This window comes from Pelobates fuscus, unplaced genomic scaffold (genome assembly GCF_036172605.1).
Source record: "Pelobates fuscus isolate aPelFus1 unplaced genomic scaffold, aPelFus1.pri scaffold_35, whole genome shotgun sequence".
Lineage (NCBI taxonomy): Eukaryota > Metazoa > Chordata > Amphibia > Anura > Pelobatidae > Pelobates > Pelobates fuscus.
Window position 1 is genome coordinate 238175 of NW_026961986.1, and position 15550 is coordinate 253724.

General features: G+C 38.7%; 1 protein-coding gene across 1 annotated transcript in view; it reads left to right on the forward strand.

The window, feature by feature from the left end:
* The window catches only part of LOC134585298 (E3 ubiquitin-protein ligase RNF123-like), an 84001-nt gene that overhangs the window by 17964 nt on the left and 50487 nt on the right, over nt 1-15550 (forward strand). The window contains exons 16-27 of the mRNA XM_063440717.1: nt 582-699; nt 4522-4621; nt 4742-4803; nt 5323-5394; nt 5857-5977; nt 8403-8504; nt 8671-8777; nt 8896-9088; nt 9442-9587; nt 10084-10167; nt 11426-11533; nt 14082-14259. Coding sequence (XP_063296787.1) covers nt 582-699; nt 4522-4621; nt 4742-4803; nt 5323-5394; nt 5857-5977; nt 8403-8504; nt 8671-8777; nt 8896-9088; nt 9442-9587; nt 10084-10167; nt 11426-11533; nt 14082-14259 — 1391 coding nt within the window. The remainder of the gene's footprint in view (nt 1-581; nt 700-4521; nt 4622-4741; nt 4804-5322; nt 5395-5856; nt 5978-8402; nt 8505-8670; nt 8778-8895; nt 9089-9441; nt 9588-10083; nt 10168-11425; nt 11534-14081; nt 14260-15550) is intronic.

The following is a 15550-nucleotide window of genomic DNA, read 5'->3' on the forward strand; positions in this document are numbered from 1 at the left end:
GTGTGAGGACCTCCAGCGTCGCTCTATTACCCATAGGGAAGCATTGAAATTAATTTTCAATGCTTTCCTATGGGGTGCGCTAATGCGCGGCATTGCCGTGCATGCGCATTAGGTCTCCTCGGCCGGCCGGCGAGATCAGTCTCGCCCACCGGCCGACGTAAGCAGAAGGAGGAGCGGCGGGGGAGGAGGAAGCATCGACGTGGGACCTGTCGCTGCCTCTGGTAAGTCACTGAAGGGGTTTTCACCCCTTCAGCAACTGGGGATTGGGGGGTGGGAGGGAGAGAGACCCTCCAGTGCCAGGAAAACGGATCGTTTTCCTGGCACTGGAGTTTCCCTTTAAAGCTGTCGCTGTTACAGTTATATTTATCATGATTATTAGCTTCATGTCTGGCACCAAGGTTCCACTTCCCTTTCCACTGGCATCATTGGGGCATCCAATCATTGGGGTGTCCTATAGGTGCCGTTTCTTTGTATCTCACTTGTTTGGTAGGATTTAAGTGACGCTCACTATTTTAGCACATATGTAAATATAACCTATGAAGAGAGAAGTGATTTGATCCACCTTAACTATCTGAACCTAGATTTGATGTACTTCGATCAGTTGTGTTTTTCTTTATTAAAAGTCCGTTGCGGGTGGAGGAAGCTGGATTGCAGGAACTCATCCCAACAACATGGTGGCCAAACAGATTCAACAAAGAGGTGATTAGTGTCTCGAGTTGTAAACATAGGTCATGCTTGGGCCTAAAATTAGGGAGTGCCTAGAACATTTTTAGTCTGTAACACCATCTGCTTATACTACCCCATGGTAACTGTAGACAACACTACACAACTTCAAAACCATTACTTAAATACCAACTACACCCACAACTGTTGTGCAGAGTAAAATGTATATTTCTTTGCAGATTTCTGCAGTGTAATGCCAGACCCCTAGCAACAGCTTTTCTCAAATTTACTTTACTATTTTATGTACTCTGCGTACATATTCTGTTCAGACAATGAGAACTAACTTGGTGATGTGACGTCTCCATATAGCCAAAAAATGGGCTTTATTACTTGCCCTCTTCTTTTAAATTTAAATACTATGCAGGTAAGGGGGGCAGTGATTGAATGTGCGTCAGGGTCAGGTCAGCAGCTCAACTAAAACTGATGATCTCTTCTTGATCGAGCTTTAAGGACCCAAACATTGTTGGATTTTTTTGTTTGTTCAAACTTGAGTTCATGTTTAATTTGATATGATCTATACATTTTCACAGTACTGTTTTTTACTGTACATAATTAGTACACCTTAAAGAAAAGCTGTTTTGAAAACAATTTCACTTATGTGTTCTGATTTACAGAATACATATTATGCCTACAATTTTATTTTTTGTTGTTGGCTACAGGTCAAATATTAGACCTGTTTTTTGCTTTTCAGAATGTGGAATGTATGGCCTCTAAGCTTAATAGCTGTCATCACAAAAAACTAAATTGCTACACAAAAACATATATTTGTAAATTATCCATCACAGAGTGTTTGCGCAAAGTTATTTTGACACTTTTCACATGATCTTTTTACGTCCAATCTTTCCAAAACTTTGTAGTAATGCTCTAGTTTTTATCAGGCATATTTTATAAACCTTATGTGTGATACTGTAATAAAATTAATTCATGCCAGCTCCGGCTCTGAGCCACCAAAAAAACCCTTAAAATGCAGACCCTAGACCCCACCAAAAGCCGGGGCACAACATGCCACCAGATGGGGAAAAGCCCAGGAACACGGCGGTGTGTCATACGCTGCGCCGGCAGCATACTTGGAGCACGGCAGAGGCAGCGGAACGAGGCGACAGCGGGTGAGACAGGGATATCGTCCCGGTCTCGCTTCCCCCTCCCGGCCGGTGGGGGTGATCCCGGCCCATGAGTCCAACCTTCGGAGGCTGGAGAGGGAGGCCCACGCGGCACCATGCCCCTTCCCGCACAGAGACAAGATGGCTGACGCACATGCTGCAGGGGACCGCACTTCGGCCCCCCCGGGTTGAAGGATCCCGCGGATGGACCCCGCTGGGCGGCAAACTGGTAGGCGAGGAGCCGGCCCTAACCCCTGGATTTGGTGGTGGATCCAGGGGAAATAGCCCCCAGCTCTGTGAGCCCTGTGGGGCCGGGGCGTGCGCCCCCCCCCCGGCGGACCGGTGGCCGGGAGGGGGGGGCGCGCGCTGGCGCCATGCATGAGACCGGAGCAGGGCGAGGCGCAGCAAGGCTGGAGCTCCAATGAGGTTCCGCAGGAGCTGGGTAGGTGCAGGGGACATGTGACCCACGGACTTTCAGGGGGGGAGACCGCTGGACTGCCACTGTCCCTGAGTGCCCACAGTGCAGTGGAGCCTCTCGCTGACAGACAGGAGTATGCCTTTGGGGAGGAACAGAGGGGGGTTTGCCACGATGGGGGCGCCGGGAGGACTCGGCTGTGGACTACCTGCCCATCATCTATACCCTAAACCTATAATGCAGTTATGCCTATACCACCCAGGAAAACGACAAAGCCAAGCCGGACAGTCTCCACACACCGGGCGCTAAAACGCCATCTCCAGCGAAGTGACTCACCTTTCTTATCCTCAGAGGATTTGGATAAAGATACGCCTTATTAATCTCTTGCGTGACATGCTACTACAAAGCCACATCCAGTGGAGAGACTCACCAGTTATCGTTCCACAGAACAGGATACACTGTTCTGTGGAACTCTTCCACAGATCAGGATACACTCTATTGATCTAGCAATTGGACACTACACCAATCATCAGCTGATTTTTCTTTTTTTTTTTCTCTTATTATTTCTTTTATATATATGTATATGTTTTTTTTGTTTTGTTTTTTACTGTCTCCTGTATTTTGAATATTTCATTTTAATTGCTTCATACTACTCAGACAGGAAGACAAAAGTATCTGCCAAGTTAAATTCCTTTAGCATACTCTGCATATGTGGATGCTCTTTTATGCTGATGTATTTAAAGATTGACCGCCTACACCTGTACTTAAGGACCAGGGGCCTTGTCCAGCAAAGGAAAAAAAAAGAAAAAGGGAAAAATAGCTTTAATTTAGCAGTTCTGTCAGAAACGCACTGTTCCATTGTTATTTAGTTAAGTAATGTATGCTTCGTCCAAAAAATGACCATGCTATTTACATTACAGAGCCCCCTAGGGCAAACACGTAATGCTGTATATTACTGTTGACTTGATAGCCAGACGCATGTAATAAATAATGTATGTTAGCATGCTTACATTGTACCTTAGAAATGACGATACCTACTAAGTTATACTTTATAGCACATGCAGACCCCAACAGACACAACAAGAAGCCGAAAACTTCTAACACACACAAAACACGCTGAGACCTGCTGAGCGCAACAACTACACGACAAGGTCCAAACACATATTATATATTAATGCACAGCAGCCTTAAAACAAAAATGCTACTTATGATAAAAGTTGGAAATGTGTTTGTATTTTTTGTTAATGCTTAATGTCTGCATCTATATAGCAAGCTGATTAATTTGCCTCTGCACAGGCGACAATTTGCATCTTCTAACCAGCAAACACACAGCACTCGCACACACCAATTAACACAAAACACTTGCTTAACGCTCTATATGCCTTTGATGGATTTAATTTAGCAAAGTCTCTGTACACCTAATATACAACATTGCTCAATAACTTCGACTAATATTAAAATTTTTCCGCTATAATGTTTTGATATACACGCCTCTGCGTAGGCGTCCACCTGCTTTTGTTTACATGTTCTGATATACACGCCTTGTCTCATTTTATCAACTTTTTATATATATTTAATTGTAGCCTAGGTGCTACCCATGTTCACATATATCCAAATATTATAAAGGGTGCACTCACAGGACTTTAAATAGAAAAAATGAACAGTTACATCTGTAAATCGACCAACGTTTTCGACCACCGAGGAATCTTGAGAAAGAGTTCTATTTTAAATAGATTATAATAGTGCTGGTCATCTATGTGTGGGTACTAACTGTTGTCATTAAAGTGCATAAACTGCATTATGTGCCCTTATTTGACAGGATTTGGAGTGAAAGGAGAGACTTCTGGCGTAAAATTATTATGGGGGACCCAGTCATCTGTATCAGGTGGTTAGACGTTGTGTATGACCCCCTTTACTTTTTGCCTATGTGGGGTGTTTTTAAATAAAACTATTGCATTCTGTGAGACTTTTACCTAATTCAATTTTAAACATGGATTCATTTGAGTCTGTGTTTGCTGTATACAACAGCTTTGAAACACAACTTAGAAAAAGATGCAAAGCCAGTGAAACCACTCATGGACAGCTGTTTCATTGTTAATGCAAATCATCAGCATAAGGTTGGTTTTATATATATATATATATATACACACACACACACACTAAAAAGGAATTTGGATTTCTATTTTAACACATTCTTTGTACCCAATGTATCACTCTGTTCCATCATTCTCTAGGAGATAGAAGTTAAATAAAATAAAAAAAATTGGGAGTTTTCTCTTGCAGGGCAAAGAAATCAAGGAGCCTTTGGAAGAGAGTGGGGAGGAACGGCTGAGGAGGCGAGCCTATGAACGAGGTTGCATGAGACTGAAAAAGCGCATTGAAGGTGGTGTATTGTTGCTTTCTTTTCTAGGCTGATAAAAACGAATTTGTAATCCCAGTTTATTGATCTCTTATCATTTTAACATTTTTTTTAATTTTTTTTTTTATTATTATTTTCACATAGTGGTGGAAGATTTACAGGTTCAGATTTTGAGGTTGCTGCTGAATAACAAGGATAAGGGAGGGGTAAGTTATTATAAAACCAAGAACAATGCAATTTTGCACTTTGTGACTTGAACTGAAATCTTGGAAGCTGTCTGCCTACCTATTCCTATGTCAGTAATATGATGGAAATTAATGTAGCTGTTCCAGTGTCTACTGCATGGAGAGTCTGAACGCTCCTCATAGAGATTGATCCAATGCATCTTTATGAGAAGTTGCTGATTGGCACTGTGCGGCGTTTTGCCGCACATGCACAATAGCCTTCCAATTTTCCTATGGGAAAGCACTGGATTGGCTGAGATCATGACACTTGATGATCTCAGCCAAGGAGGCGGAGCGGTACCAGCCGCGATGCCACCTGTGTGGCGCTTGGAAAAAGATGAGATAATCACCTTTTTTAACTGTGGCGGAGATGGACCAAATGGCGCCTTTAGACCTATATTGTCTGTAATACACTCTTGTATTCATGACACTAGTGTCCCTTTAAGTTTCTTTTGTTTATTCTTTGCAAATAACTCCTAAAACCATGTTGTTCTTACACAGGGCGAAGCATCCAGGTACATCTTTCTCAATAAGTTCAGAAAGTTCCTACAGGAAAATGCTAGCAACAGGGGGGTGAGTGATTGCCCACATTCCTATTAATTACAGCTGTAAATTAATCTGAAAATGAAAGCTTTTAGGACGTTGAACCTTTGAATATTAATGTGCCATCTTGCACTCATTGCATCAAACGCTATGGCAGTGTTCAAGAAAAGTGATATTCCTGCTAGTTTAGCCAGCCTTGTGTTGGTTTAACAGTTTCAAAATGTCCTGGTTTTGAGAGCTGTAGTCCGTGAGTATTACCTGCTTTTAATTTATACGTTTTGAGGAATGAGTATTGTTTATTCATTCAACTGTTATCAATGATGCTTAGCAAGACATTCCAAAACACTCAGTCCGTGCTATAATCTGTGATGTGGATATATTTTAAGTAAACCAAGGTTGTTTTTTTTTGTAATCTATATTTAATTGTGTGGTTTTATGGTTAGCCGTGGTTGTCATGACAGGTGTGTTTGGTAACAATATCTTCTTTCTCAGAACCCCACAGTGCTATGCCCGCCGGAGTACATGGTGTGCTTCTTACACAGATTGATCACTGCCATAAGGTCCTGCTGGGATGAATATAAACTTAGGAATCCCACAGCCCGTAGCAGTGAAGGTAAGGTCGGGTGGTCATTTTTACGCATCACCTAAAGTAGAACTTGGGGAGTTCCAGGAACCATGGTGATAAAGCTTCTCTAATTATATTACTGCTGGATCCTTACTGTGGTGTTTTTTTTTTTAAATCAAATTTAATTTTTATTGAAGTTATTAACTGTGTTATAAACTGACTTGCCATACTCAAAATTGAGTTGCCAAATGTACATTGCTAGCATACAAACATAAATATACAAACAAATAATGCAATCACCAGGGACCTTAGTGTAACTAATTAGAATACTATAAAAAAAAAATCTGTAATAAATAGGATTTTAGAAAGTTTTAGAATCCAAATATTATAAAGTTGAAGAATTGTAAAATAAAGTAAAGTTGTGGCCTGCACACCAGACACTGGCAGCTCTTCCATGCTGTGAACTACTTTTTCCATATTTCCTAAAATCTACTCCGCTTATCCATCAACCTATACGAAATCTCCTCATGTATCCTAGTGGTTTTTTTTTTTAAACGGCTGACAACCTGGTGAATCTCTGGAGGCTCTGCTTTTTTCCAAGTTTGCGTTATCGCAGTAATAGCAGCTGTTACAATGTGTGTGTCTAAATCTTTGCTTGGGCCACATAGCTGATGTTCTAGCATATTTAACGAAAATACTCCAGGGAGCATTTCAAAATTAAACCCAGTTGTTTTATAAATAAGGCTGGGAATCTCTTTCCAAATATGTATTAAGAACATAGTACCAGAGGTTCCCCCACATCTCCAGCAACTCTGCTTTCCTCCTGGATATATCCTTGCTAGTCGATGCTGGGCAAGGTACCATCTCATGAGTACCTTATGGTTTGTCTCCCAATGTCCTACATGTTTCAAGACTCGTCCCATATTTCTAACCGCCGCAAGCCATGTTTCAAGGAAAAATGTGCAATGTAATTCTTTCCCCCACTGTAGCATACATCTTAATTTAGAGGGATTTAGACCTTTTTGTAAGCCGCTACAGCAATAGATATTGGGAATAGTATGAAACAGATACAAGTAATTCTGAAGAAGGGCCATTTTGATTGAATTAATCCTCCCCATCCATGACCGCTCTGTTCTAGCTCATTGATCAGACATGGTATTCATTTTGGCAGTAAGTTTTTGATGGTTAGAATTTACGGTCGTATGATTCATTTTAGTTAACTGGTTACTTGCATAGATCACTGAAGCTGTCTTCCAATTAAATGCATACTTCCATATTGTTTCCTGAGACATGCCAATGGGCATAGCATGTGGATTATTTGAATTATTATCCGCCAAGAGATTTATTAATTCCTTAAGGACACATGACATGTGTGACATGTCATGATTCCCTTTTATTCCAGAAGTTTGGTCTTTAAGGGGTTAATACTGTAAAACCTCTGGATTTGTAATACTCAATAAAATGGCATCCGTGAAGGCAGTTGCTTATTAGCTGTCTAATAGGGTGTACATAACCCCATTATTTTGTTTGATTGTTTTATCTTATACACTGTCTCCAACGCTATAAATATAAGAGGGGATAGTGGACATGCTTGTTGTGTGCCGTTTTAAAGATTGAAACTTTAAGATTGGAAACAGAATTATTTTTGACCTGCTTGGAAGGGGCTGAATAAATAACACTTACTGCCTTTGAAAACTGAGCTGGGAAATGAAATCTCTCTATTGTAGCTTACATATATGCCCAATTTAAAAGGTTGAATGCCTTTTCGGTATCCAAAGCGAATACTCATGTAAGTATTTGATTTTTTTTTTGTGCAATCTCAATCAAAGAAATATATTGCCTGTTATTAACATACAATAGTCTTCTTTTTGAACAAAGCCCACCTGTTCTGCTGCTTTAATTCGGTGGAGTATAGGACTTATTCTAGCTGCCAATGCGTTTGCATTTTTTAATACTGTATGCATTTGGTAAAGATATAAGCTAAAATTTTGACTATAATGTGGAGGTTTCTCCGGGTTAGTAATACAGGCTTCCAACATCTTCCTTGGTATTTTTCCAGTTTTGTTAAAGAAATGAAATAACTTACCGAATAAATAAGCAACCAGTATATCTTTAAACTTTTGCTAATAAAGATAGAAAAACCATCAGGACCTGGAGCTTTGTTTTTTGGAAGTTTTGTAATGATTGTCACTATTTCTTCTTCAGTAAATTGAGCTGCTAGAAGTGTTTTTTTGCATTTCAGAGAGTTATGGGAGCGACACATCCTCCTTACTGTTTATATTTTTAGAAATTACTTTTGCATTTAACTTCGTGTTTCTCCTAGCTGTAGTTTTCAAATGTATATGGTGGAAATGTAGCTATTAATCACAAACACTGCTCATGATTTAAACTTTGTAGTGGTATGCAAACATAAGTAACTTTTTTTTATTTTATTTTATTTTTTATCACATCCTATTCCTCCTTTTACCCACAGAAGCCTATGTGCCTCCACAGCTTTTTTACAATGGGAAGGTGGACTATTTTGACCTGCAGAGACTTGGGGGTTTGCTTTCTCACCTGAGGAAGACCTTAAAAGGTGAGAATATTCTCAGTCTTTTATTGGATATCTTTGCAAGAATTGTACCAAGCCACTGAATAGTTACTTATTATGACATTAAGACCAGAGAATTGTCACGTTTTAAGTAAATCCGGAGGAAGCAAAAATAAATTTCTCACAGAATGACCCAATTCACTCTTCACAGATGATCTGGCATCCAAGGCCAATATTGTGATAGACCCATCAGAGCTTCAGACAGTCACAATGGATGATTTGGAAGAGGAGGACGAGACAGCCAGTACGACAACTCAGGTGACAAGAGAGAGGCACAGACCAAACTAATATTTTTCTATTTATTTATTTGTTTATTTTTACATGTTCTCAATATCCTCCACCTCTAGCCTTACTGTACAATACTTTTGTTTCTCAGAGGTCCTCTGCTCCTCAGGCCATTGGTGGTGCCCTTGCTCGACCCAGCTGGCTCAGCTCTCCAACCCTTGGCAGAGCCAACCGTTTTCTAAGCACAGCCGCTGTCAGCTTGATGAACCCACGCAGGCCTTTGGGGGTGCTGGAAAAAGTGAAAGTGCGGAGCTTGTGTGTTGAGCAGCGCACGGAAGATGACAGTGAGTGGGCAAAGGGTAGATGGAGTCCATAGTGGGTGGGAAGAATGATTTGGATATTATTATATTTTTGATTTTATGTTCCTGAAACATATTGGTTTTTTTTTGTTTGTTTTTTACCACCAGTACCCATTTTATCCTGCTTTATTAAAGTTTGTTTAAGACCTGTAAGGAAGAAATACGATTAATTGCTGGAAGTGTAACATTTCTACAGAAGCAGCTTATACTGGTATATCTAGAAATAGACTAACTTAACTACTTATTGAAAGTGGTTCTCATTTTCTGTTTTGTTCAACTTATTGGTACAATAAATAGCTTTTAACCATTGTGTTTGCCATAACCTTGTATGGTTACAGTTGAAGGTCACCATGGCAATGAGGGGCTGTTGTTGGGAAGGCCACCAGAGGAGACAGACATTCCAATAACGGAGAACTCTTTGCTTGAAATCTTGGATGGGGCAGTGATGATGTATAATCTGAGTGTACACCAGCAGCTAGGAAAGGTATTTGTGCTGATTGTTTTAGCTTAATAGTTTACATATTAATACTTGTATTCTAAAAAAATTAAAATGATGGGCATCTCCTTGTGTAAAGGCAAATACAAAAAGAAAAGTCCTGCGCTCACTCCCATCACTCCTGGGCAGCAGCAATGACTACAGTACACATCAGCTAATATATATAGTAAAAACCAAAGAAAAAAGTTACCTGTGCTCTCTCCTTAATCCCTATGTATAGTTGGAGTAACTAAATGACACTCCTTTTGTAAAGGTAAAGGGACTATGAACAACATAAACTAGAAAATCTAGCACATTACTAAAGAAAAGTTTACAATATTAGATGGCAAAAAAAAAAAAATATATATATATATATATATATATATATATATATTTTTTTTTAAAGACACCTGTTCGAAGTGCTTGACGCAACATAATTGGTACATTGAAAGAGGTTTGATCTCTCTAAAAACCCATTTTATTCACTTTTTTTTTTTCTTGATAGATGGTTGGTGTGTCGGACGATGTCACAGAATATGCTTTGGCCCTGAAAGACACAGAGGAAAAGATCAAACGCTGTCCAAAAAGGGTAAGCAGGAGGGTACTTAAAAGTACACGTGTATATTCTTCATTCCCGGATCCTCAACAAGAGGCCTGGGAATCTGAGGGTACTGCACAGTATCTTAGCTGTTCCTAGAAATGCACTCTTCTGGACAGCGATCTCAGGACACCAAGTGATATGTGGGTCTCTATCTATCTCACATGGCTTTGCAGCACATATTATACATTCCTGGTTGTAGCCATAATGTGACATGCATGAAAATACTTTACAACGTACATAAGGAACTGCACTCAGTCCCATCAATCTGAGTTAGGGTGCAAAAAAAACCACAAAAAAACGCAAGGTCGAAGCATTGCTGTGGGTTCCAATAAAATTGCCTGTTCTGAACCTTGGAGTGCCTGAACCATTTTTGTATTGTATACCAGTGCATGAAAATACGATCATGGATCTGGTAATATTGTATGAATTATTATCTTAGAAGTGCATTGACTGCCATGAATGCAAGGTAAATTACATAAAGTATGTTAAAATAAATTGATTAAGAGCTACGCATAAGGAACTTTTATCTGTAAAGTTAAATCTAAATAATAAATTAGAGGAACATAATGAAAAGGCATATGAGACTCTAAATGGTTAGAAGCAATAGTGGTGACTACCCAGAAACTAAATGGTCAGCTGGATTAGATGAGTATTTGTTTTTGTTTTTTTAGCAGGTTATTACAGGCTAAATTATTAGTCTTGACACTTAATAGTTTGAAGTCAAAGCAAAAGCTATGCATTTAAAATGCTGTGCATTGTTTGAGAGATGATTTAATGTGTCTTACATAGACTGAAAAAAAGATAGACGTCCATCAAGTTTAGCCTTTCTCCCATCTGTTTTTGCTGTTGACCCAAAAGAAGGCAAAAAACAGCTTGAAGTACTTCTAATTTTGAAACAAACTTGGAAAATTCCTTCTTGACCCCAGAATGACAGATTTATCCTTGGATCAAGAAGCTATTATCCCACAGTTTAAAAAAATATATCCCTGAATATTATATTTTTTTCAAGTATGCATCCAATTACTGTTTAAACTCCGGTATAGACTCTGATAAAACCACTTCTTCAGGCAGAGAATTCCACATCTTTATTGTTCTTGCTGTAAAAAAAAAAATCTTTGCCTTAGACAAAATCTCCTTTCTTCCAGTCTAAATGTGTAACCTTGCATCATACGTATTGTCCTGTTTGTGAATTGATTTCCAGACAATTAGTCTTAAAAAAATGTTTGATTACCTTTTCCTTTCTCAGCGGACAGATATCATGGATGAATTATTGAAAAGTCAGCAGGTATTCTCTGAGAAGCTTAACCACCTGAGCAGGCGACTTGCTTGGATTAATGTTACAATATACTCGAAGGTAAGAAGGGCTTTGTCCAAACACTAAGCAAGGGTATCACGTACACTCCTTTTGTCTCTTAGAGTTTATGTATCTTTTTCATTGTCTTGTGAGAAGGGACAGCCACCCCAATACATTAAATATTTACATTTCATCCAGATTCCATTTGTAGAGATGTATATTTCTGTGAATATATATATCTCTATCAGACGTGTTGTGCTTTTTCTCTTTCTCTTTCTTTCTTTTTTTTTTTTGTTTAAAATTCATCCAGTGGATCAATGGCATGTAACAAAGTTTATTATATTATAGATAAATGTATTGGTTTGATTTGATTCATGTGTAGCATTTCGAGTATACTCTATTAATGACATCCATATATTGTGGGACACATGCCCCTTGCTAGACAGGGGATATCTTGTCATTATTCCTTTTAGAAAAGGGACAGAGAAGGAAAAATTTTAAATTAATAGATGATCCTTGTACACTATTTAAAGTAATAAAGACACAGAGCAATTACAATTTCATTTTTTTTTTAATTTTTTTTTTGGATCATATCTGCATACTGTAATACTTTAAGTCAAATCCTTCGATATTCTCATTTGCCTATCTGACTCTCGGACTCTCCTCTCCACTCTATTGAACACATGGGAGGCAGGAACAAATGAACTCCCCTTCATTAAAATCCTTGTTCTTCCTCCCCTCTACATATCGGGTGTGTGATTGCTGTATGGGGCGGAGACAGTCATACAAGGGGAGCTCACCCTTCATTGACGTCACCACTCCTCTGCTCCTCCTTATATGTGAATGAATGGCGATTGTCATCGGGGAGACGTACACATATAGGAAGTAACGCCCCTCCTTTGACATCATCATCCCTCCTCCATATACGAATTAATTGGCAATTGCTATTTTCAAGGTGGATATGTGCACGAATAGTAACTCTTGTCAACGTCATGTCAGTGTGTTACTAATGTGAAAGAACGGGACCCATATTGTACCCGATTTAAAACACATCGCAAAATACAAAGTGCAAAAGAAGGATTAATTCATTAAAGTGGTCCTCACATAACACATTCAGACATAATCTGTTGGTGTGTCCCGCTATTCTGTTCAATTAGAATGGGAAGAGATAACTATTGAATCAGGCATTCACCGTATAGTACCACCTTTGGTTGGAGGATATGATTGGTGGCAACTTAACATTCGGTTGGTAGAGCTTGATTAGTGGACGGGTGACTGGGCGACCCCTCTTAAATAACTCCAAGCCACAGTGTGTTTACTGATAGTCCTAGATGAAGACCATGCTCCGAAATGTGCATCAGGTGAATTTTTTTTTTTTTTTTATATTTTTGTTTTGTTACTTTTGTAATGTGGTGTGCAATTTAATGATAGGGCACGTTGGTATTGATTAATGTTTATTTTATTTTTTTATGCGTTATTTAATACAACTTTTTGTTTTGGTATGTTCGGTCCTCCAGGCTCTGAGGTTTGGAGATTTTTCATATATAGGACTAGTATACCTTGGCAACTTTGAGAAACTTTTATTAAGTCTGTTCTGGTATGTAGGAGCCTATTACTTCAAGCCTTTTTTCTTTAACTTATAATCTCCCCTGACTGAATCGTCATTAGGAGGGTTGTTGGTGAACCCCCTCTATACTCTGTTAAGCCTGTTCTTTTACCTAGTAGTTCTATTTGGGTAAATTCAATATGACCCAATCCCAGATGATTTACATTCTTTAAATATCCAATTGGAACATTGTTTCTGTAGACTTTATTTATTTATTTTGGCCTTGAAACAGACATATTAAGTTTCAAACAGTATTGGCCATTTTTTTTATTTTCCTGCTAAGTGGATAGTACATTTTCAAGCTAAGTGTAATATCACTCTTAATTATTATCTTATTAGGATCAATTACTCTTAAATACATAGGTTTGAGATATTTTGTGAGGATTTAAAACTACAACACACATTCGGGTATAAATCCACTTTTCTATGGATTAATATCCGATGCGAAGTTAAGGCTGCCAAATAAAACGTTTAGTTGAGATGCCCCCCACACAATGTTTTAATAACGGATTATCCCAATATAGGCAAGTAACGGAGTGTGGAGGTTTCATTTCACTTTGCTTATTAAATTAAATTGAATTAATTAATCCTAATATTTGTGTATTGTCCATTTAGGTTTGTATATATTTGTTCTTTTTTTTTTTTTTTTTTTTTATTATTATTATTTTGCTCTATCCACATATGTAAGCCAACGCACGTTCTAGCATAGAGTTAAGTATATTCCTTATTGCATTCTTAGGGTTTCTCTAATGTGATCCTCTTTATTGGGGATTGTTTTTGTTTCTGTCAAGTGATATAAGCCTCATTATAACCATAAGGAAGACCCTGGGTCCGTTACCTGGTTTTATAAATGTTTGATGGACGACGAAGTATGTTCAAAAAATGTTGTGTTTATTATTTTACGTTGAAATTTGAGACCGACTTTCTTAGCTGATCCCCCTCCTTTATCCCAAAGAAAGTCGTTTTTCTAACCTACTTTCTCGCTATACGTTTTTCTTCCAGGAGAAGATGCAGGATATTTACTGGCTCCTGCAGGTGTGCATCCGTACAATTGAGCATGCTGACCGCACAAGTTCCTTATTTGCATTCATGCCTGAATTCTACTTGAATGTGGCAATGAACAGTTACAACTCGCTTAAGAACTACTTCAGCCCAGTAAGCAGCATGGAAGAGCTCCCAGGTACAGTATACACCTCTCACCACTAGAGTTCAGCGCTGCCTTGCAACAAATCTGCGTTTTCTATGGGAGACCCAGCTTTTACTTTTTTTTTTGTTTTTTTGTTTCTTTGTTTTTTTTTTTCTCCTCCCTCTCAAACTGCAATAATTCCCCCTTTTTTTTTAATTCCTTATTTTTGTAGTGCAGATAATTACATACCAACTCGGCATGCCCCAACAGCATGTGACAAGAGAGTCAAGATACACAGCTTATAAGCATTAAGTGAGAAAAACATGCACATTTTTTGTTTAAAGGTATAACGACACGATTAGTAACATGCTTAGTAATACTGTCTAGAGTTGGATTGTAGTGTAGGTTCTCAGAGTATGCAAATCTATCTTAGACTCTATAGTAAGTGGAAAATGATTATTGATATTCAACAAACTGTATAACCACTGGAGGGACACACTTTAAGGACATTTTGCTAGGAGGTGGCATTGCAGCATTGGAAGCTAGATGCAAAATTAAGTAATAAAGGTTTCTACCTGTGTCTTTCATCTTGTGCCACTGATGGCAATGCAATGAGTGGTAGTTCTGTGTCAGGCAGTGCTTCCTTAGAGGTTAAATAAACGCAAGGTGTGCTCTGTGCTTGAGAACTGTGACATAGAAAAATACAGCTCCATTAGTTTGAGATAAAGAGTTAACTCCTTACAGAGAAAATTATAGACCTGGTGATTACTGCAATAGGTACATTGAGCATGATATATCAAAAGTGCTATGAAGTCGCTGGGTACAGCTAATATGGTAAAACATGCACACATGGGTCCCTGCCTGTCACTTCAATATACACACCACTTTAACTAGCATGGACATTTCCGTGTAAAGGCAATGAAATAATAGAATATAAGGCAACAGGCCAAAAGCAAAATAAAAATATCAGAGCTCGGTTGCATTCTGTGAGTGTAGGATATTTAATGATTCCCTTTTTATTGTAATAGTAAACATGTTGAACAACGCGCTGCTCTGCCTGTAAAGCTTCTTTTCTATTGCCGTTTTAAGGCTTATGCTAACTATTGCCATAAGAAAATAAAGGAGCTTCACTAGTGTGGTTTGTGCCCGTTGCAGAAGCTGTAAATACTGGGCATTTGCAGAAAAGGGCGAAACTTTCTTCTATTTATTAGTGTGTATTGTAATACATTCTATAATGCATTAAAGGATCACTATAGGTTCAGGAACACAAACATGTATTCCTGACCCTTTAGTGTTAAAACCACCATCTAGCCCCCCTGGGCCCCTCATGCCTCTAGAATGTAAG